The 23,623-nt window shown below is 37.8% G+C and overlaps 1 protein-coding gene across 16 annotated transcripts in view; it reads right to left on the bottom strand.

The window, feature by feature from the left end:
* Window positions 1-23,623, bottom strand: part of RNF19A (ring finger protein 19A, RBR E3 ubiquitin protein ligase) — a 93,786-nt gene that overhangs the window by 25,453 nt on the left and 44,710 nt on the right. For 7 of the 16 annotated variants that reach the window (XM_055286892.2, XM_055286894.2, XM_063642878.1 and 4 more), the window contains exons 6-10: window positions 22,328-22,442; window positions 21,689-21,850; window positions 19,187-19,400; window positions 17,485-17,628; window positions 16,734-16,873 (exon numbers count right to left, since the gene is read on the bottom strand). In XM_055286892.2, the coding sequence (XP_055142867.1) occupies window positions 16,734-16,873; window positions 17,485-17,628; window positions 19,187-19,400; window positions 21,689-21,850; window positions 22,328-22,442 (775 nt within the window). Of the gene's footprint in view, window positions 1-95; window positions 1,427-1,511; window positions 1,576-3,096; window positions 5,740-7,734; window positions 7,910-7,956; window positions 14,137-14,702; window positions 16,874-17,484; window positions 17,629-19,186; window positions 19,401-21,688; window positions 21,851-22,327; window positions 22,443-23,623 lie in introns of those variants that run through there. The other 9 variants (XM_055286889.2, XM_055286890.2, XM_063642883.1 and 6 more) reach the window with 7 other exon arrangements.

The raw sequence follows: 23,623 nt of genomic DNA on the forward strand, positions 1-23,623 counted from the left end.
GTCATTTATCACACATTGCCTAACTTAATCTTCATAACTCTGCTACAGATGAGGAAACAATGGAACAAAAGGTTGTATAAATTAATGAGGATTTACAAATGTTGCAAGTGGTCTCTCCAAGATCCAAACCTGGGCAGTCTATCTTTTGAGTTCATATACTCTGTGCTGTGTAATGGAAAATATTAAATATGTGAATGGACTAATGGTTCAGGTGCCTATTCCTTAACAGTCACAGATGAGTAAAAGATTAGTGAATGTAAATTGGCAATTTTGGTATTTATAGTGATAACACAGAGCAAGAGGAATGCCCAGGCCTGCCTGAGAGAGGGTTAGGAAAGGTTTCTCATGGGGCACAGTTCTGTCACAGCTTGAGTATGTCATATGGATAAGAGAAAAGGACATGCCAGGCAGAGGAAACGAGATGCAAGGGCATCAGTGCAAATTGAAGGTGCAGGTTGAACGAAAGTGTGAAGTTACTTGGCATGTTCAGAGAACTGCATGAATCAATATTACTGGAACATGTGGCTTGAGTGATAGCTGGATAGAACAGAAAATTGCATGCTGTACATAAAATGGCAGAAAATATCAGAATTTTAAATATACTCTGGCATTACTCTTAACTAAGACCTGGTTTTCTTCCCCTTCTGGGCATACACAAGATTGTACTTTTCAGCCTCTTTGTGATTGGTTGGGGCCACATGACCACTTCTGCCAGTAGGGTTTAGGTAAAAGTGATGTGTCACTTCACTTCTGAGCCAAAGTATGCAAGATCTGGCCCCAAACCCTCCCTGATCTTTTCCCTTGCTACAGTGATAAGGCTTCATGTTGCAGTTAGTGCAGTTACAAGATGACTGGCTGTGTCAGCCTCGTTCTTTGAATGCTGGTTTGAAGCAGGGTTCTGCCAGTCCACATTGGACACACAGAATGAACAAGCTTATGCTTTTTTTGTTAAGCCACTGAGATTTTTATTGTTTGTAACTATATCCAAACACTTAACCTCTCAGTCTGCTTCTGTATCTCTTCTTTCTTCAGCCTTTAAATCTTTCCTGAGCTTCGACCTGTAAAGCCAACTTCAAACTGTTCATCTCTACACAGATGTCTCACAGATACTGTAACTATACATGACCTAAATGGAACTCGCTGTTCCCTGAAACTCAGGCTTCACTTATCTCATAGTTCCACAAAAGGTACCAGCATTCACACACTGGCCTAAGAAACCTGGGCTTCTAAACTTTCCTTGCTCTCAGTCCTCACATCTAATATTTCATCCTGGCAGATATTTCATTACACAAACATGGCACACTCACCCAAGATTAACTGCATTTGCACAGGATGTCTTACCACATTGTTTTGGTGTTTTTGAGTTTACTTGTCTGATATAAAATATCTGGTTCCATTCTGTTTCCCATAGTGCTCAGCAAAATGCCTGGCATAATAGATTCAGTAAGTTATTCACTGAATGAATGATGTCTTAGTAATTTTATAATTATATTTGTGGGTACATATATTACCTGAAGTATTTTAGTGGAATGTCAGCACTTGTTATATCTAATTGGTTTGCTGTAAATTGTGCATCTGGAAGGAGAAAAGTCTCAAAAGTAATTCTATACAGAGTGTGGGTTATTTAATCATCAGAGCTTGACTCATGCCTTAGGGACCTTCGGAACAAAGTTTCTAGACAAAAGCGTGAAAGACAAAATGTTAGAAAAGGAAAGGAAAGAAACTAAAAGCCCTTGAATTAAAACTGTGTGATAATTATTTACTAGGTGTAAAACATCCAAGCAAATCACAGTCACTCTGGGCTTAAGTTTGCTTATTTTTAAATGTTAAGTAAGTATCATCTGGGATGACAGATTTGTTGCAAAATAACATGAAAATACTTCCTAAATTGCACAGTATATGAGACTAAAGTCATTACTATTTCTGGCTCGTGGGTAATATGAAAGTTCCCTGTGTGCAGATCTTGAATGCAGGATTCCACACCTCCCATGTCCAGCCTCTTAATGTCTGGCCCCTGGAGTTGTTACCACATGCTCCCATGGTCACCCTCAGCCTCCTGATCTTAACTGAAGTAATGGACCATCCCATAGGACTGCTCCAATCAGCTTCCCCTCCTCTTGACTCATCACCAGATCCCCTGCCTCCAACTGTTCTCTCCCTGAAAGTAGTCTTACCCTTCTTTTCTAATGCTGACCCCTGATCTCATCCCTCCCTTTTCTTCCAGGACTTTCCTCTGAGAATAATACCTTCTCTTTCATGTCTGCAATTTCTCCCTTTTCATCACTGCCATCCTGTCAGCCTATAAACCTACGCAGCTATTCCTCACCTAAAGAAAAGTCTTTCTCAACCTTTCATCTTTCCCCGTACCATTGCTTTCAAAACTGGATAACTTCCTGTTTACAAGACAAAATGAAAAAATCATTCTCCATTTTCCCCACCTCTCATTGATTCCTTTTTTGAAGGAATTTTGGCTTCTGCCCCCCATCACTATTGAATTTAAACTCCTCTCAACAACCTTGATCAAACCCAGCAACTTTTTTTTTTTTTTTTTAAGACGGAGTCTCGCTCTGTGGCCCAGGCTGGAGTGCCGTGGCGCGACCTTGGCTCACTGCAAGCTCCGCCTCCTGGGTTCACGCCATTCTCCTGCCTGAGAATACTCCCGAGTAGCTGGGACTACAGGGGCCCGCCACCACATCTGGCTAATTTTTTGTATATTTTAGTAGAGACGGGGTTTCACCATGTTAGCCAAGATGGTCTTGATCTCCTGACCTCGTGATCCGCCTGCCTCGGCCTCCCAAAGTGCTGGGATTACAGGCGTGAGCCACCGCGCCGGACCCCAGCATCCTTTTCTTAGTCATAGAATTGCGTTACATTGTAACCTGGAGAGAATTGTTACAGATCATCTCATCTAAATCCTTTCACTTATATTGAAGCCCAAATAAGCACACACCTAAGGATATTGTGTATTGTGAAACGCCAAGAAACTGTGACTGGTTTGGCCCTTTTGCTATCTGGGATTTGAGGGAAAAGGTGAAATTTGGAAGGCAAAGAAAGCAAACCTTAAGGACAGCTATGATACTGAGTCTAGACAGGCTATTATATTTCTTTCTTTTTTTTTTTTTGAGACGGAGTCTCGCTCTGTCACCCATGCTGGAGTGCAGTGGCGCGATCTCGGCTCACTGCAAGCTCCGCCTCCCGGGTTCTCGCCATTCTCCTGCCTCAGCCTCCCGGGTAGTTGGGATACAGGCACCTGCCACCACGCCTCGCTAATTTTTTGTATTTTTAGTAGAGACAGGGTTTCACCGTGTTAGCCAGGATGGTCTCATCTCCTGACCTCGTGATCCACCCGCCTCGGCCTCCCAAAGTGCTGGGATTACAGGCGTGAGCCACTGCACCCGGCGCTATTATATTTCTTAATTGCTCAGACTGAGCCATAATCTAATCTAGGCAAATTCAGAGTGCCTCCTTCATGGGCAAGATCTTAAAATGAAAAGGCCTCTACAAGTTGAGACTGCAAAGTGATGGATATATTGAGAATTTGATATTTGTCAGGAAAGCTTCAAAGCCATGGAGCTTTTAAGCTTAACCTTTTCATTTCCACTTCTTATGCATCTCAGTGAAAACTCCCTTTATCCTACCAAGTGGTGGTGTCTATTAGGAGTAGTATACTGTTCACTAGAGGCCTCCCAGGAAGTAGTAGTTCAGAAGGCTTGATTCTATGTTATGTGCAGATTAAGCATGAGTTATGGCACAGCATGTTGTTAAAGTGATTTCAAATATATTTTCTTATAGCTACTTTCCTAACTCATGGGTTTTGCTCTCTAGGAAGAGAATGGAGCGAAGTGTGTAGCTGGTATTTGTTTTACTTTCCTATTAGCCTGTAGGTACCACTCAGACCAAAAGGACTCCCTAAAAACTGATGTGCAAGTCACAGAATTCTCCTGCCTGACCCTCTATCAAGGGATGTCTGTGAGGATAAATCTGTCTCTAGAGTACTATGAATTTTGTCACGTTTATAGGTTTTTTTGCTTGTTTTTAGAGACAGGGTCTCAGCTCTGTTGCCCAGGTTGGAGTGCAGTGACATCATCATGGCTCACTGCAGCCTCGACCTCCTGGACTCAGGCAGTCCGTCTGCCTCATCCTCCGGAATAGCTGGGTCTACAGGCATACACCACCATGCCCGGCTATTTTTTTTTTTTTTTTAAATTAGAGACAGGGTCTCATTATGTTACCCAGGTTGGTCTCAAACTCCTGGCCTCAAGCGATCCTTCTGCTTCAGCCTCCCCAAGTGCTGGGATTACAGGCATGAGTCACCGCACTCAGCCGAGTTTATAGGTTTTGATGCCTTTTGCCGAAAATCAAAGAGGTGGCTGAAAGTCAATTGATGTCAGAAGAATCAATGAAAAGCAAGAGACTAACTCTCAGCAGTTCTCCTTTTCCTCTGGGAAACTGCTTAAGAGCACAGACTTTGGCATCAGATACACCTGGAATCAAATCCCAGCTCTACTTAGGAGCTGTATGACCTTGCAGTCTTCAGGTTCCTCGTCTGCAAAATGGGGTATCTTCCTACCATTTGGGGTTGCTGGTTTACGTGGTTCATGTAAAATGCCTTTTATTTGATAAGCACCGTTATCTTTCCTTCCATGTGTATAACTGCTTTCTTAAGTATAATATCATCTATGTGTTAGAAAAATGTAAGAAACCTCTTTTCAAATAGTATGGACACCTTAATAGTTATTTACTGGAGAAGAGGCACACATTAAGATCCCTCCAATAGAAATATTAATATAGACAGAAGCGGCTAGTCTTGGACCTCTGGTGCCATCTCCTGGAAATAATTAGTCATGGTACAGCAGCCAAGAGGTTACCCGACAACTTGAGCTGCAGAGAATGTTTGCAATAGCATCTTTATTTTCCAGTCTGTCACTGTTTTGAGAATGAACCAATACGCAAACAGTTGTACGTCCAGAGTCTGGTATAGGCTAATGGATGCTTAGTAAAGTTTGCTGAATGAATGAAACCAGAGGACATTGCCCCATTGGTGTTCTTGTCTCCAGAGTTCAGATTAGGAAGTTCCTATTACAGAAATGTTTACAATGACACTCTAAATGTTTCTCAAACAGTTGTTCTGGAAATGTTTGCACAGAGTCACTTGAGAATCTTACAGTCTAGGGGGTTGGAAATCTAAAAATCTCTCTTATGATGCTTAGGGAAATTAGAATTTATGATCTACGGCATAGAAGCTGAGGATGCAATAATTAACATCTGAATTGCATAAGCATTGCCAGTGAATGACACTATTTATGTATTATTTATGTAATAAATTATTACTTATGTAATAAGTAATTTATTATTACTTATGTAATAAGTATGTATTATGTATTTATGTATTAAGTATTGTGGGGGATAAACTTTTAAAAAGATAGCCCCTGCTTTTAATGAGCTCATACTTCATTTGGAAAAAAACTGTCAATAACACCAAGTGCAAGAGACTCTCCTAGGAGAAAACAGCATCGATGAAATGTTCAAGTGTTAAAAGATATTAAAAGGACCAAATAGGGTTACTCGAGAACACTTCAGGAAGAGGTAAAACCTAAGCCATGTTTTGAAATAGACTCAGGTCAATGAGAAGGAAGAGCTCAGTGTGACTGGATTACTTTACTGTAGAATTTCCAGTACCACATTGCACAAGGAAGGAACTTGGTAAGAAAAATTCTGCCACTGCAGGTATGCTTCACACTGCAGGAAACAGAAAGCAGACAGGAGACTTACAAAGCAACCTGAATTAATATTCTATTTTTAATAGTGACCCAAGTTCAAAAATAGCCTAAAATTTAATCTCACTACCTGCCATTAGATCTCTTTTGTATCAGTTTCCCATCTGTAAAATAGGACCAATTTATTTTTATTTTTAAAAAGCAAGTCAGAGTGTCCCTTTTGTATCAGCTGTTTTTTGTTCTTTTTTTGTTGTGTTTGAGACGCAGTCCTGCTCTGTCACCCAGGCTGGAGTGCAGTGGCATGATCCCGGCTCACTGCAACCTCTGCCTCCCAGGTTAAAGTAATTCTCCTGCCTCAGCCTCCCAAGTATCTGGGATTACAGGTGTGCACCACTTCGCCTGGCTAATTTTTGTATTTTTAGTAGAGATGGAGTTTCATCATGTTGGACAGGCTGGTCTTGAACTCCTGACCTCAAGTGATCCATCTGCCTCAGCCTCCCAAACGGCTGTGCTGGAATTACAGGCATGAGCCACTGTGCCTGGCAAAATAAGACTAATTATTTTCTGTAATTAAGCAGCGGATTGGGATGACTATTTCAATAAACATAATTTTGATCCTAATTCATACTTGTGCTAAAACAAGGGCAAAGATTTTGTTAGGGTGGCTACGATAAAAAAAGGTGGACAGTAACCAGTATTGGTGAGGATGTGGAGAAACTGAAAACCGCACACATTGCTGATGGGAATGTAAAATGGTGCAGCTGCTTTGGAAAAGTTTGGCAGCTCCTCAAAAACTTGAACAGAGTTGCTATTTTGATCCAATAATTCTGCAACCCCTATTACTGAAAGTAGAAAACATATGCTCACACAAAAACTTGTATGCAAATGTTCATAGCAGTTCTACTCATAATAGCCAAAAAGTGGAAACAACCCAAATGTCCATCAACTAACTGATGAATAGATTTTTTTAATAAAGACAGAGTTTCACCATGTTGACCAGGCTGATCTTGAATTCCTGACCTCAGATGATCCGCCTGCCTCAGCCTCCCAAAGTGCCGGGATTACAGGCGTGAGCCACCGCACCTGGCCTCTATAGGCTTTTCTGTATAGGCCTTCTATAGGCTGAGGCAGGAGAACTGCTTGAACCTGGGAGGCGGAAGTTGCAGCGATCTGAGATCAAGCCATTGCACTCCAGCCTGGGCGAGAGCGAGGCTCTGACTTAAAAAAAAAAAAAAAAAAAAGCCTATAGAATCTACAAAAAAACTACTAAAATTAATGTGATTTACAAGGTCATAGGATTCAAGATCAATATACAAAAATCTATTTTATTTCTATATACTAGTAATGAATGTAATCATAAATTGATATCTTTAAGAGATCTGTACACTGAAAACTACAAAGCATTTCTGAATATTATTCAGCCATAAAAAAGAATGAGGTAGTGATACATGCTATCCCTTGGATGAACTCTGAAAGTAGTAAGTGAAAGAAGTGGGACACAAAAGGCCGCATTTTATTATTCCATTTATGTGAGATGTCTGGAATGGACAAACCCACAGAAATAGTAAATTAGTAGATGCCAGGGACTGAGAGGAAGGGGAAGTGGGAACTGACTAGTAATGGGTAAAGGGTTCTTTCTGGGATGATGAAAATGTTCTGGAGTCAGCTGTACAACCTTGTAAAAACACTGAATTGTACACTTTAAAATGTGAATTATGAGAACTGTATCTCAATTGTGAAAAATGAACGAAGTGGGGTGGGGGGAAGCAAATCACCCAAGGTAGTGAATAACTTAGAGGCAAACTCTGGGGTTTTCCAATCAATCCTGATAAGGCCATCTACTTGAGTTTTTCAAGAACTTGCCAGGAGGAATAAAAACTGAGGAAGACTGAAAGACTACCTCCACCCCATGATTGGAAACAAGGTAAAGATGTCCTCTTACCCTTCCTATTTAACACTGTACTGGAGGTTGAAGCCAGTGCAATAAGGGGTTAAAATGTTATAAAAGGCATCCAGATTGGAAAAGAAGTAACCTTTATTTGCAGACACAATTATCTATGTAAAAAAGCCTATAGAGGCTGGGTATGGTGGCTCACGCCTGTAATCCCGGCACTTTGGGAGTGGGAGGCCGAGGCAGGCAGGATCATCTGAGGTCAGGAATTCAAGATCAGCCTGGCCAACATGGTGAAACTCTGTATTTAAAAAAAAAAAAAAAAATTAGCTAAGTGTGGTGGTGCACACCTGTAATCCTAGCTACTCTGGAGCCTGAGGCAGGAGAACTGCTTGAACCCGGGAGGCAGAAGTTGCAGTGATTTGAGATCAAGCCACTGCACTCCAGCCTGGGCGACAGAGCGAGGCTCCAACATAAAAAAAAAAAAAAAAAGTCTATAGAATCTACAAAAAAACTACTAAAATTAATGTGATTTACAAGGTCGTAGGATTCAAGATCAATATACAAAAATCTATTTTATTTCTATATACTAGTAATGAATGTAATCATAAATTGGTATTTTTAAGAGATCTGTACACTGAAAACTACAAAGCATTGTTGAAATTAAAAAACTAAAGGACAGATATACTGTATTCATGAATAGGAAGACTTGATATTGTTAAGATGCCAGTTTTCCTCATATTGATAAATAGGTATCAGTGGTGGTTCAGTCAAAATCCCAGCAGACTTTTTGGTAGAAATCTAGAAATGGATTCTAGTGTAAACACAGCATTCAAATCACTGGGAAAAGGAAAGATTATTTAAAAAATAGTGCCATCACGAATGGCTTTCTATCTGGAAGAAAGTAAAACTGGACCTTTATATTACACTAAATGCTAAGATAAATTGAAGATAGATTTTAAAAAACATGAAAAATTTAAAATCTCACTACAAACTACCAAAAGAGACTACAAGTAAAATTTAGAAAGGAGAGCTTAATCATGAGCAGAAAGTCTAAAATATTACAATTAAAGACACACAACAGGTTTCATATTGCAGAAAAAAAATGTAAAGAGTATGTGAAAACCCTGAAATATCTGCAACTTTTCTGTAAATCTAAAAATATTCAAAAATTAAAAGTTTAAGGATAAAATAGAGCACACACACAACGCTAATAAAAGTCAAATGACATATTTGGAGAAAAATACAAGAGTCAAACTATTAACAGCTATAGTATTAAAAATATATTTATTTTCATTTTTAAAAATTTATTTTTCTGAGACAGAGTCTTGCTCTGTTGCCCAGGCTGGAGTGCAGTGGCGTGATCTCAGCTCACTGTGACCTCTGCCTCCCAGGTTCAAGCTATTCTCCTGCCTCAGCCTCTCAAGTAGCTGGGATTATAGGTGTGAGCCACCACACCCAGCCCTATTTTCATTTTTATTTATTAACAGAGATGGGGTTTTGCTATGTTGCCCAGGCTAGTCTTGAACTCCTGGCCTCAAGCAATCCTCCTGCCTCAGCCTCCCAAAGTGAGCCACTGCACCTGGCCAAAATATCTTTCAAACTGATGAGAAAACAAACAAAAATAGGCAAAGGATATAAGAACCAATTTAGAGAACAGCAAATTCAAATACCATCTCTTCCACCCTCTAGGCCAAAAAAAAAAAAGTACAAAAAGATGTCCACATTTACTAGCCAGAAAAATGTAACATTAGATACAAGATATTACTTTACACCAAACAGTTTAAAAGTTTGTAAAGCTCTAATACCTATTGTTAGTAGAACGCAGGGAAAAGGGAACTCATATATTGTTAGCAAATTGTGAATTGTGACAGCCTTTTTTGGGAGACAATCTGGTAACCTTTTAAAAGACATGGACTTTAACCTAGCTATCTGATTTCCCTGAATCTATCTCCCATACTTAGAAGTACCAGAATATAAGGATGTAATTATTAGAACGTTTTTTGCAGTGTTTTGTATTGAGGAAACAACAAATAACAAAGTGAATGCTCATCAATATGAGAATGTCTGAATAACTGCAGCACATCTATACTACAGAATTCTTATGCAGCCATTAAAAAGAATAAATTGGAGTTATACAGTTGACTTGGACAGATTTCCCAGATATTACTGAGAAAAAATCAAGAAAATTAATGTATATGTGCATTGTGTGTGACTATGAACATGGAGAAAACTGGCATCACACACATTTTGTCATTTGCACTGGTTATGGGGGAAGATAATGAGGGAAGGAGGCAGAGAAGAGAAGGGGAGAACAAAACATAAAAAGAAGGCAAGGAAAAAAGGATGAGGAAATAATTTGTGCACATTTTAAGCTTTCAATAGAAAGTCTCTAAAACATCAGTTCATGATACCTCTAAGGCAACTATGATTTCCTTATCTAGTTGAAAGTATTACATTTTCTTTAAACAAGCAAAAAAGCAACAAAAAGCCCCCAAAAGCAAAATTAAAATGTCTTGGCTATATTAACCCTGAAAATTAGGTTCCAATGGCTTTCATACATGATAGAATATTTGTAAACTAACGTATTTGGTATAAAATCTTGTTAAAAGTTAACTGTCTTTTCAGCCACTGTATTGCTTCAAACAACTTATTTTACTGTACAATATTATGAAGTGACTGGTTATCGACCCTGAATTGGGTCCAGAAACATCCTCATTCCCTTTGCTCAGTAGTTGTTCTGTCCCATCAGAATTTCCTCTTCATATATATAAATACTATAAGTACAGGAAAAATAAAAGGAAAGACAAGGTCCCTGCCCTCATGAGACTAGAGTTTCTTTAAGATTTGTTCTCCTAATATCTTGAATACAAAATTAAGAATCTGGAGGTATTAATACCTGGAACACATGGTGTTATGTATGTCTATATTTTACCTCCATGCAGGACAAAAAGTGGCAGAAATATGTGATCCAATGCTATTTAGGCAAAAGGCTGGAAAGAAAAAAAAAAAAAAAGCAAAAGCAAGACTATCTTGTCACCAGCCAGCCCACATATTCTAGAATTAGTCAACTCTTACAGAGCAAAGAGACTGCCTTATCTTACTGCTCATATAGATGAAAATGAGCTGCTTACTAACCCTGAGAACTCGGCTCTCTCTTGTACTAAAAAACAAACAATTCAAGTGCAGACAGCCTTAATAGCAATTTCTACCAAACATTAAAGGAAGACATCATTCCAGTCTTACATACTCTGATCACTGAAGTTTGCCCCAGGTTAACATTTGAAGAATCAAATTCACCACATTAACATATTAAAGTAATCATAATTATATGGCAGATGCTCCCTCCACCAAATAAACAGCCAATACAATTCAATGTATTTTCCAAGGTAAAAACTCTTGGCAAACTAGGAGTTAGAAGATAATTTACAAAATTCAATAAAGGATATCCTACAAATATATCTACGGCAAATAATAACTGAAATGATGAAAGGTTTCCCTTTGAGGTTATTAATAAATCAACAATGTCCCCTATAACCACTGCTATTCAGAAGTATACACTAGAAGTCCCAGCCAGTGCAAAAAGCCAGAAAAATAAATAAATGATGCAATGATCTAAGAGAAAAAAAACCAGAACAATGGGAATCCCACCTCTACCATGTAGCAGCTGTGCAACTCCAGGCAAATTACTTAATATCTCTGTGCCTCAGTTACCTCCATCTGTAATGAAGATAATACCTCCTTCACAGAGTTGTTCTGAGGAATAAGTATTTTATTTTGAACCAATTCTAATGATAATTAAGACTTTAATATATAATTTGATATACAATTACCTTTTGCATCTTTCTAAATTATATGACCCCTATTCACTGTTCAAGGTCAACCTAATATTATTTTTTAATTTAACTTTTAAGTTCAGGGGTACATGTGCAGGTTTGTTATATAAGTAAACTTGATAAGTTATATTTTTCTTATTTTTTGTTTGCTTTTCCATAAGTTACTATAAGTGCTCAGAAAGTATTTGACACTTCAAAGCACTGTAAAAGTGTTTAATACAAATATTCACAAGTGATAATTGTACAGTGATATCCCAAAGAATCTGGAGATAAACCATTGGAATGAAAAGAGTAAGATTCACCAGATACAAAATTGTTATACAAAATCAATGGCATTTCTGTATACTATTAGTTACAAACAGAAAATGAGGCTGGGCGTGGTGGCTTACGCCTGTAATCCCAGCACTTTGGGAGGCCAAAGCAGGTGGATCACTGGAGGTCAGGAGTTTGAGACCAGCCTGGCTAACATAATGAAACCCCTTCTCTACTAAAAATATAAGAAATTAGCTGGGCGTGGTGGTGGGACGCCTGTAATCCTAGCTACTCGGGAGGCTGAGGCAGGAGAAACGCCTGAACCCAGGAGGCAGAGGTTGCAGTGAGCCGAGATCGCACCACTGCACTCCAGTCTGGGCAACGAGAGTGAAACCCTGTCTCAGAAAGAAATAAAGAAAATGACATTTTAAAAATATACCATTATTATAGGATAAAAAATATCAAGTACCTGGGAATCAAATTTAACAAAAGATGTAAAGACTTCTATAGGGATAATTATAGATTCAATGTAATCCTAATCAAAATTGGTGAAACACAACAAAGTTATTCCAGTATGTTTATGGAAATGTAAAGTGCTAAGGACAGTCAAGACACCATCCAAGGAAAAATCAGTGGCAGACTTGCCCTATTAGATAGCAAACTCAGATTCCAACACTGATGTCTAAATTGTCCACTAACTCACCTTGGAGATGTTTCTGAAATGCTCATTCACCAGGTATGTTTTTACATGGTTCCTTCATTTCCTTTAGATCTTGGCACAAATGTCTTCTAAATAGAGACTTTCTCTGTTTTGCCCTGTATAAAACAGTACTGCTTCCCCAAAACCCCAGTCACTCTTGTTGTGCCCACCTCGAATTTTTCATAGCAACCATCATCTGGTTATTTTACATCTGGTTCCATTATTTTAAGCTACATGCATATGTTTATTATTTTTGTATCCCCCAAATTCTAATATAAGCCCTCTGAAGCCAGGGTGTGTTTATTTGGTACTATGCTGTATTTCCAGCATCTACTTTGTTGAATAAATTGGTAGAAGTCACAAAAATTCTGACTAGTATATGATGTACAGTGATTCAATTTGAACTAAATTTTAAAACTGCAAACTTTCTCATATCCATCTACTAAATGATAGCCACCCTAAATAACATAACTCTCTCCAAGTTTAGAACACTATTTTTGGCATTCAAAAATCAACCAGTATGTAAACACTGGCTGTTAAGTAATGATATCTCATGCTCTAGTGAAGGAAATAAATGAAACAACAAATCCATTAAAAGGAACCATATGAAATGTAGCCTTGAGAAAATAATTTTCTTCCTTAGATCCAAGTACAGACTAGAATCTGTAAGAAGCGTGATGACTCTGAATGGAAAGGGAAAACAATCTATGGAGCAGGAGTTTCTTTTGCTCATGTCATGTAGCAATTAATAGCTCTGATGGTTTTCAACACATACTTTATCCTTTGGTGATTTGTCTGTATGTTTACCTAGATAACAGGCTAGGGAAAGTCTTACATGTTTACAAATTAACACAATTTCCAGCAAAAATAAGTTAGGAGTGGTGGATTATGTGCATTTAATATAAAAAGGTAACTAAGTGCTCTGAAGCTGGGAATTTGTACAATGAAGTGAATCTACCAGTTAAATTGGTGGTCTACATTATCAACAGTAGGATATACTATTATAATCTTTGTATTTCTTTTCTCTCATTACCAGATGATTTTTCCAACAGGCTTTAAAGTACAAAGAGTTTTAACAAGATTTCAGTGAGTTAAGGTTTATTTTGAATACCCTGGAGGTATCTCTTGTTCGAGGCTAGACCAGAGTTGAGCTCCAGGGAAAACTGGCTTGGTCCTAAATTAATCCAACTTTGAAGGATCCAGGAGACAAGGAATTTCTGAAGCTAGCTGAAAGATCCAGGAGACAAGGAATTTTTGAAGCTAGTTTTAAGGTGAGACTGAAGTGGTATTGGTTGGGAGTATCACCAGAAGTAGGTGTAGGGTAAATGAATGCACCAGCCTCCTATAGGGCACTATTTTGGCTGTGTTCCTCTGAAGATCACTTAGCTTTCCATTTCATCTTTAGCCTTTTAAAGAAATGTCAAGAAGGCAGTCAACACATTCGTAAGATTATTTTGGCCGAGCATCGTGGTTCACGCCAGTAATCCCAGGACTTTGGGAGGCCGAGGTGGGTGGATTACTTGAGCTCAGGAGTTTGTGACCACCCTGGGCAACATGGCGAAACCTCGTCTCTACTAAAACACACAAAAAAATTAGCCAGGCGTGGTGATGTTTGCCTGTAATCCCAGCTACTTGGGAGACTGAGGCACGAGAATTGCTTGAGCCCAGGAGGCGGAGGTTGCAGTGAGCTGAGATCGCAACCACTGCACGCAAGGCTTGGGCTACAAAGTGAGACTCCATCTCAAAAAAAAAAAAAAAAGATTATTTTCATGAAGTATTAACTATATACCAGGGAGACAGAAAAACCATCTATGCATTTTATAGAGGCTACAAGAATAGAAAGCAACTGATTACAATTAGCTTGAATTTAAATGGCTCCAGTTTCATAATCTAATGTTGCTAGAATAGAATCTCTTAAAATAGTCTTTTAAGATCTTTTTACTTTTTTCCCCTTTTCCCAACTTAGCTGATCTTTCCACTTTTCTAAGATGAGGATTTATAATACTGATTTCTCTTCACAATTTAATGATATATTTACTCAAGTTAAATTCAACCAATTTACTCAAAAAAATTATGTTGATGTATACAGCATCTTTTTTACTGGTGGAAAGGCAGGAATTAGACAGGAAAAAAGGGTAGTTTCTAACACTGTTGAAAAGTTCAGCAAATGCTTCCCTTTGAGCTGAGACCAGAAGGCAGAATAATCACAATGGCTTGCAATATTTATGAATACTACCACATGGCCAATGAATATTCTCATTCTTATAAAAAAAAAAAAAACTTGTGCACACACCAGAAGGCAGCAATACATTAGTATTTACATTTATTTAACGTATGCAGTTTACACACTCATTATTAAAATTGGAATGCAAACAAATATACAAATACCATAAGCATTATCAAATAAAATAACTGGCACTAGTGTTATAAGCATATTAATGGACCTGGTAGGGAAAAGTGATGGAAGAAGACTGCAGCCCATGGCATTTTTCTTTTTACCAAAAGAAAACGCTCAGTAGCACCATAATGGTAATACTTAAAAGAAATACATAAGATAGAACATTTTAACTGCTATCATTGAGGCTAACCTGCTTTAAGTGAATTATACAGGAAATTAACAGTACAGGCAGTATTTTGGCCAACTTCTGCTTATGTCAGCTGAACATTGTCCATAAACAAAAGCAAAAGAAAATAATGCTAATCATACATGGACCTTTTGTACTTGGTACAAGTTCTGCACCGTGCTTTGATTTCATGGTTGGAGAAGATATGCATGTGTTAAAAATTGAGGTTATGTAAAGTTATTCACTAAAGCCTGAGTGTGTCTTTGGTAGGCTAATACTTTTTCAGCATTATTAATCACATTCATGTTTATCTATTTCCTGTATTTTTATATATAATCCAAGGTGACCAGAGAAGACATGGAAGAAACACAGCAAAATCCTCAAATAACTAGGCCATTAAAACCCAGTCGATCCCAAAGGCACCAAGAATCAATGGGGTACAAACTTCCCCTTACAGAAAGGTGGATTTTTTTGTAATACTTATAACCTAATGGGACTTTATTTTGTAGTTTTATATATCTTATTTGTTGCTGTCATATGCTTAATTACTTACCTTTACATTTTTTCCTCTAAGATGGCATCAACAATAAACAAGATAGAGTACCAGGTATTTCTATTTTAAAGTTGTGCAAAAACTGCCACAATCTTGCTCAAAGTGTCTAAGTATCCAAATGGTAGCAAATGAGCTGCATTAAGCTTTATATAACCACATTGCATATGAAGAAAAAAAAATGAAATTTATGCCCAGATATAAATAGAAATGTTACAGAGTATCATATACTGAGAGTAACCTATGCAGTTCTTTTAAACTTATCTCTTAGTGGTTTCAATAAAATATCACTAACCACTTACCCCTAAAGCCTCAAGTTTTCTTCATTTGAATGCTGTAGAATTGCATTAGTATTTTATATTGATTATAAATTAAGACCAATTTCTATCTAAGTACGTGCTTCAAGCAATGTTTTGTGGCAAACACACAAAACATGCTTTGCTCTTCAAATTTATTATCCTTAAAATAATGCACTTTTAAAGCCTTCACTTCATAGTTTGGTAACTAAGATCCACATGACACACAATGCCTTGCTGAATACAGAAAATGTATCTGCATTATGATAATGAAACCCGGCTTTTGCTGGTAACCTGAAACTTAAGTAGTCACATGTAGTTCAACCAGCTCCAAACACAGTTGTACAGTGGTAATTATTCTGCAGCATTTATGGGCCTAAATTTCAGTCTGAATTGCAACTTTTAATTCCATTGTCTGATGTGAGTGGTTGTTATTTGTTTCTTTTAGTGCATCACCAAAATATAAATCAACATTAGGTTTTATTCCATTGTTACCATGTTCTTCAGCAATATGATTCAACTGTGGAACTTCTGAACAGGAAGCAGTTTGGGTAACCACAGAAATGCTACACTGATGTGGGGAATTTTCCAGACGGTCATTTTCTACCTCAGGAAGAATGTTAACAGTAGCAAAGCGGGTGTGATAATCACTGGAACCATGACTACAAGAAGTTTTCATGCTTTCTAGGTCAGAACAACTAAATTCAGAAAAATGACTAGAGTGGGAATCTGCTACAGAAGGCATACTGTCACTGAGGGATGGAGCCTCAAATTCACTTGAGTTTGTGCTTTGTTGTTCTAACAACTGTGCATCCATGTCCTCTCTTGTCTCATTTATCTTCATGTTACCCTTTTTCCTCAATTTACCACTTTTTGATTTTTTCCCTGCTGTTGCTTCTTTGGACCACTTGGTGGCACTAGATTTACCTTCAGGCAAGCCACTGGATGAACCACCAGCATGACTTCGGGTGGCACTGCCATCATCCACACTACTGCTTCCACTGTTGTGCCTGAATTTGGATGGCTTTGACTCAATATCTACTTGCACCTCCATACTGTTGCCTTCTCTGAAATATAAGAGTAACAAATACAAACATAATTGCTGACTTATTTTTGTTCAGATGACTGGGGGAAGGGTTTCTATGTGGAAAATTCAGACTATACATAAGCTATGAGAACATCTTAATGCAGGACATGTTCTACTTAAAACGCATACTTGATATAAGATAACTCTTTATAATGCTTCAATGTTTTAAAATAGTAGTGGATACATTTATTGCTTATGCTGTTCTAGACACTATGCTACCTTTTTTTAAAGAACAGCTTTATTCAGATATAATTCCCGTTTAAAGTGTACAACTCAGTGATTTTTAGTTGTGATCAGAGCTGTGCAACCATCACCACTACCTAACTTCAGAACATTTTCATGATCCCAAAAAGGGACCTTGCATCCATTAACAGTTAGTTACCATTCTTCCCTTTCCCAGCCCTTGACAACCACAAATCCACTTTATGATCTATACAGATTTGCCTACTCTGGACAGCTCACTGTTTCCTTTTCTCAGAGAACTTAATAGTTGGTAGCCACTTTTCACTGGTAATCTGTCTAATGATAGGAATTATTCCTTTAAAATTAATTTAAAAAATACTTTTCATTTTATAACAGTTTTTTCCTTACTTGTCCAATGGGATGTAGGAATTCAGAATGGATCCTGCCATTGCTTTGGTGCTGGCATTATCACTAACTGTTCCCAAGCTGACTGTGCCAGATTCTCCACTTAGACTGTACCGTTCTTTCTGTACATCTGCTTGTACTTCCAACCTTAAAGGGGGGGGGTATGAAATCACCAAAATTATAGTTAATATCAGCACTACTGTAATATGTATCTTTAAATAATTCAGTTAAGAACCCTAGTAACCAGAAGCTATTTTAGGAACCATTATTTTTTATTTCCTTTTATTTAAATTCTACTGCAGCACACTGCATAGTACCAGCCATCCAAATAAAATGGGAAAAATCAGCTGTCTGCCAAGTAAAGTGGTAATGAAATAACACAAAAAAGACACAAAGGATTTTCACTTAAATGTACTCCATTATTCTCACTCAGCATATGGCACTTTGTAATGTTTCAATGCAAAACACAAAGTTAGAATACATTATTAATCATTAAACATGACAGACCAATGAATCTAAAAATCCTGGGCATCTATATTAAAAAATGGCTCTATAAATAACACCCGCCTTTTAATACTTTATTTATTTATATATATTTTTAGAGACAGGGTCTCGTTATGTTGCCCAGGCTGGTCTCAAACTCCTGGCCTAAAGCTATCCTCCCATCCTGGCCTCCCAAAGTGCTAGGATTATAGGTATGAGTCACTGAGCCCAGCCAACATTTGCCTTTTTAAAAAGAGGTAATATATACCACTGTAACTTAAGAATTTGTATTTAAAAAGCAAACTACCTGAAAATAAGGTATGTCTAATTTATCTTTTAATTCATGTATCCTCCCCTACATTTAAAAAAAGCAAGGCTAATAAGCCTAAGTGAAAAATAGTGAATTAAAGAGAAACAGGGGAAGATAATTTTTCCTACTTATCTATATGGCTATTGATAAGAGACTTGGTGAGAACAAAGTAAGCAAGCATTAATACATAAAAGGACCCTAGCCGATTATCCCAGTCCCAGTTCACATATACCTGGACGTCCTGACTCCACCTGTTTCCCAGGACTCAGCCAAAGTCCCATCTCCTAATATCTGGCTGTTGTTACCCACAGAGGTAAGATCTAGGCTTAAGTACTGCCTTTGCTTCAATGTCTACTGAAGCAGCTGTAGCAATGATTTATAATATAAAACTTGACAACAACAGTGAAAAAATTGGCAGAATGTTATTCCTTAGACTTAGAAATCTACCACCAAATTTCTTTTTTCTTTTTCTTTTTTTTTTTTTGAGACAGGGTCTCACTGCCAGTCAGGTTGGAGTTCAGTGGTGTGATCTCGGCTGACTGCAACCTCCAACTCCCAGGCTCAAGTCACCCTCCTACCTCAGCCTCCCGACCAGCTGGGACTACAGGTGCATGCCACCAAATCCGGCTAATTTTTAATATTTTTTTTAGTAGAGATGGGGTTTCGCCATGTTGCCCAGGCTGGTCTCGAACTCCTGAGCTCAGGCAATCCGCCTGCTTTGGCTTCCCAACGTGCTGGGATTACAGGCGTGAGCCATTGCACCTGACCCCAAATTTCATTTTTAACATTACTATTTTGAACCTCGACATAGTAGGGTTATATATAATCATCATGCTTTATGTTCAAAATTCTCACGTAATTAATAATTTATAGTTACCAGAAGGCAGAACCAAACCAAACCAAAACACACACCTGTTAAAACAGTTTACCATGGCACTTCCTGACAGACTCCCCGTTATACTGGCTCCAGCTAGTGCCATGGTGCTGGCCGTTTCACTCAGGTTGTCTCGGATGGCTCCTATTCGATCCATGTGGCTTCCACTTGCACTCAAACTGCCAGTCAGCCCACCAACACTGCCCTCCCCTATGCTCGGGTTGTGTCTTGCTTCTGCTACTGATGTTGTGTCTAAATGCAAATATTCCAAAGAAACTAAGTAAGTACAATTATCAATTTTCTCCTTCTTAAATTCCTCCATGATTTCAGAGAGGATGTTATATAAGGTATAAAATATACGCAGACATGGAAAAATATTTTTTTCAGGCTAGTCCACTAGAGGCAGTGGGAATAGAGCCGACAATTTTAAATGGTCACTAGTTTCTTTTTTCAAAAACCCAGATTTAGGAATTCTATAAAGAATATGATTGTTAAAAAATATAGCTGACTTTAGAGGAAAATTATGTGACAGTTTTCATTAAGGGTGTCATTTAAAGAGCTTATTATTCTCTAGGTCAGTAAGAATAGGCTAAAAGTTGATTTCTAGATACATGCCACAGTTCTGTCTACAAGCTATTATTAAGATCTGATAACACTATGTTCCAATTTTACAGTACCTCTCATACATTTTGTATTAAAGGAGTCATTTATTTGCACCAATATTTGAGTTCCTATTATATACCCAATCACATAGTGATAAATGCTATGAGGAAAAATACAAGAGAGTAAAGGGGGAGGAGAGTGATGAGAAGTGCATGTACGTACATGTCTGTGAGCCATTTTATATGATGTGATGACAGAAGGCCTCTTTGATAAGGTAATACTTGTAGAGACAAATGAAGGAAAACAGTGAGTCATGAAATTTTCTAGGGAAAGAGTATTCCAGGCAGAAAACTGCCAGTTTAAAAGCCTAGAAGTAGAAGCATGCTTGGCACCCTCAAAAATCAAGCGAGAGTGGTATAAAATAGGAGGGTGACAAGAGATGAACTCAGAGACATAGTTGGGGCAGATCATGTGGGACCTTTTGGGCTATGATAGGACTTTGGATTTTCTTCCCCAGTACAGTTAGAAGCCACTGGGGAACTTTTGAGCATAAGAAAGTCATAATCTGACAGGGTTTAGACATGTGACTTATGGCTGCACTATGGACTAGTGAATAGAAGCTGAGAAGTTGATACAGCAGTTAAGAGGCTATTACAATAGCCCAGGAAAGAGGATAGTAGCTTGGACTAAGGGAAGGACAATGAAGAGAATAAGAAGTGGTTGGATTATGGCTAAATATTGAAGGAAGCAGCAGAATTTGCTGACAGATCAATCAGATGTAGGACAAGAGGGAAAAGAGGGAGGCATTGTAAGTGAAGGTTTTTGGCCCAAGCAGCAGGAGGAATGGAGAAGCTACTTATTGAGTTAAGGAGGATGGAGGGAAGAAGAGATTTTAGAGCAAAGAATTTGGCTGTAGACAAGTAAGCTTGAAATTCTTGTTAGACACTCAAGTGCAGATTAAAGAGGAAAGTTAGACATGCAAGTTTGAAGTTCAGGGGAGAGGTCAGTCTATGTATTATTTAATAGATGAGATTAGGGCAAAACTGTACATACACAAGAGAAGAATTCTGAGAACTGAGCTCCGGGGTACAAACATTTAGAGGTCAGAAGAGGAAAATGAACCAGCAAAGATTAATGAGACGGACTGGCCAGGAAATATGGTAAGAAGTGGTTTCCCATAACCAAAGTGAAGTATTTCAAGAAGGCTAGAGTCTCTACCATGTCAGATATACTGTTATATTAAGATGAGGACCAAGAACTAACCACTGTATTAGGTTACATGGAGGCCACTGGTGACTCTGCTTCAGTGAATAGTAGAAATAAAATTCTGGAGTGGTAGGGACAAAAATCTGATTGAGGCCAGTTCAAGAGAAAATAAGAGGTAAGAAAGTAGGCATTATCTTCATACATCTGCCTAATTATCTCCCTATGACAAATTTCTAAAACAAAAATTGCTAGAATATAGAACATGCACTTTTTAAAAAAGGTTTATTGACATACTCCTATAGGCAGTCTATGAAGGCTTTTTTATTCTTCTTAATCTTTGCTCGTTACTGTTCTAATTCACATTTCTTTGAATAACATTGAGGTGAAGTTATTTTTGACTTATTGGTCATCCGTAATTCTTTTATTAACTGTATTCCTCTTCAGATCCTTTACTTAGTTATTTGTAATGTTTCATGCAAAATTTAAGATGAAAAGTTTATGATTTCTAAGACATTATATTCCAATTAGAGGTCAGGTACCCAGAATTATCCCCACCTCTTTCATCCATACACTCCTCCTTGGCAGTTTATTCACTGATGTACCTCTGAATGAATACTATTAGGCCTAGTAAAAGGATGGCAATGGAAATTCTGACTTGTATGTTATCTCTGGCCTCCCCACTACTTACACTGTTAATAAGCACATTTTCTTCCTTTGCTGAAAGGACTTACCTACAGCTGTGTTAGTTCCACCAACATTTATATCATTTTCATCATCAAATTCAATCCTAACTCCTTTTCCATTGCCTGCTGAGACTCCACAACCTCCACTTCGACAAAGAGAAATTGGAACAACGCCATAGACATAAGCTAACATAATAGGAACACCAATACCTAAAGAGAAATTAAATCAGTCATTACAAACAACAACAACAAAATAACTCACAGAAACATGAGTTTTAGAAAGTCTTTTCAAGAGAGTCATACAGAGAAAAGTGCCAGAGTTCTGAAGAGTTGGCTGGAACATTTGCCAAAAGTAGATTTACCCAGTTGTTAAGCAAATTCAAGGTTCCCAGCCTTTCAGGTAATGCACATAAGGGGAAAAAGAGAGAGATGTAAACTTTTTTCTTTTGACGTGCCAGGCCTCTGAACTGTACTTGGGGTGGAGTGGGGTGGAAGGGTATCAGCCACTAACAATTTACCAACTACTTTAAGGCTAGGCTCTTGAATCTGTAATACTTTCAACCAAGACTTATTGTAGGCTCAATTTAAATTGTCCTCAAATTAAAAAAACAATTTAAAAAAAATCCTTTCACAAAACTTTAACTCCATAAAATTGTAGGTAATTAGTACTTTTCAGCATTTTCTTACCTACAGTCACTGCAGCTACTACTGGAGACACGATTACAGACAATGTTACACCACCTGCTATGGCCAAATTCCGTTTGTGCTTTGAAACATCCTTGCCTTCATAGCGATTGTGAATCTTGAATTAATAAAAATAGGGGTAGGGGATTAAAGAGAAAATACATTACAATTTAACTTAGTTGAAAAAGATCTATACTTGCTAAAGTGATTTTTCATAAAAGTTCGTAGCTGAGTATCTTAGTTCAAGGTAAACCTACTAGTGTCCTTAAACTATTAGTATATTCTCACAAATAATTTGCTCCTTATTAATAATTTGCTTAAGACAGTGATTTCATGAATTTTACTTTGTGCTTAATTTTAAAAGTTTTGAGTAAAAGTCATCTTTATAATTTTAATCAAAAGTAGTAAATTTTGTATTGAGCAAAGAGGAAGAAATTAAGATTATTATTTTCAACACAGTTATGAGTTACATGGTTCACCAACAGGATACTTCTAGCATTCTAGAAGTTTCTTTCTAACGAAGATTCTCTACATGGTAAAAATTGGCTTCTAGGGAAGGTTTCTTTTTAAAAATTGACCTTAAAAAGCAGTTCTAATAAACAAGTATGAATAAACAGTATTTTTTTTCTCAGATCCTTTTTATGAAGACAAATATTGACAAATGACTCAAATTCCAGGGCTCTCATTTACAGCTCAAAGTAAATGGCAGAGAAAGAAAAAAGATGATAAATAATGGCTACCAGAGGACAGGATTGAATTCACTCAGCAATCTCTGTATAGGACAGGTGTTAGTAAGTAGAATTTGGTATCATCATAGAAGCAGTGATTAAAAAGTGGCTTGTGAAATGATATGAACTTTGAGATCTTTATTTTCATGGTTTGCAAGGGCTAATACAGCACATTTTCCCCCTCTGTTCCAAGACAAATTCAAAACAGCCTCAAAAGTATGGGGACTCTCTAAAATAAAATGACTTATAAACAATATTACAGATGGGACTTATAAAATAATCTATTATTACATGGTATAATAATACCTTTGGCCTTTGGAAGGCTGTAAAGTACAATGAGTGTTGTGGAAAACAGTGGAAAGGTTGGGGTGGGAGGTGGGTGATGCATGTATGGGACAAGAAACCTTTCTATTTCCTAGTCAGAATCCCATTTCCCAGCACTGACTAGAGGTTCCTTGTCAATGAGCCTCCTCACTTCCCTACACGGTCCATGAAGGCAGAGATGGTAGACCTTCCCAAGGTACCTTTCATTATCCTTCAGCACTGCAGCTAATTCCTGCTCCTCCCCACT

Source organism: Symphalangus syndactylus, chromosome 7, assembly GCF_028878055.3.
Source record: "Symphalangus syndactylus isolate Jambi chromosome 7, NHGRI_mSymSyn1-v2.1_pri, whole genome shotgun sequence".
NCBI classification, from domain to species: Eukaryota; Metazoa; Chordata; class Mammalia; order Primates; family Hylobatidae; genus Symphalangus; species Symphalangus syndactylus.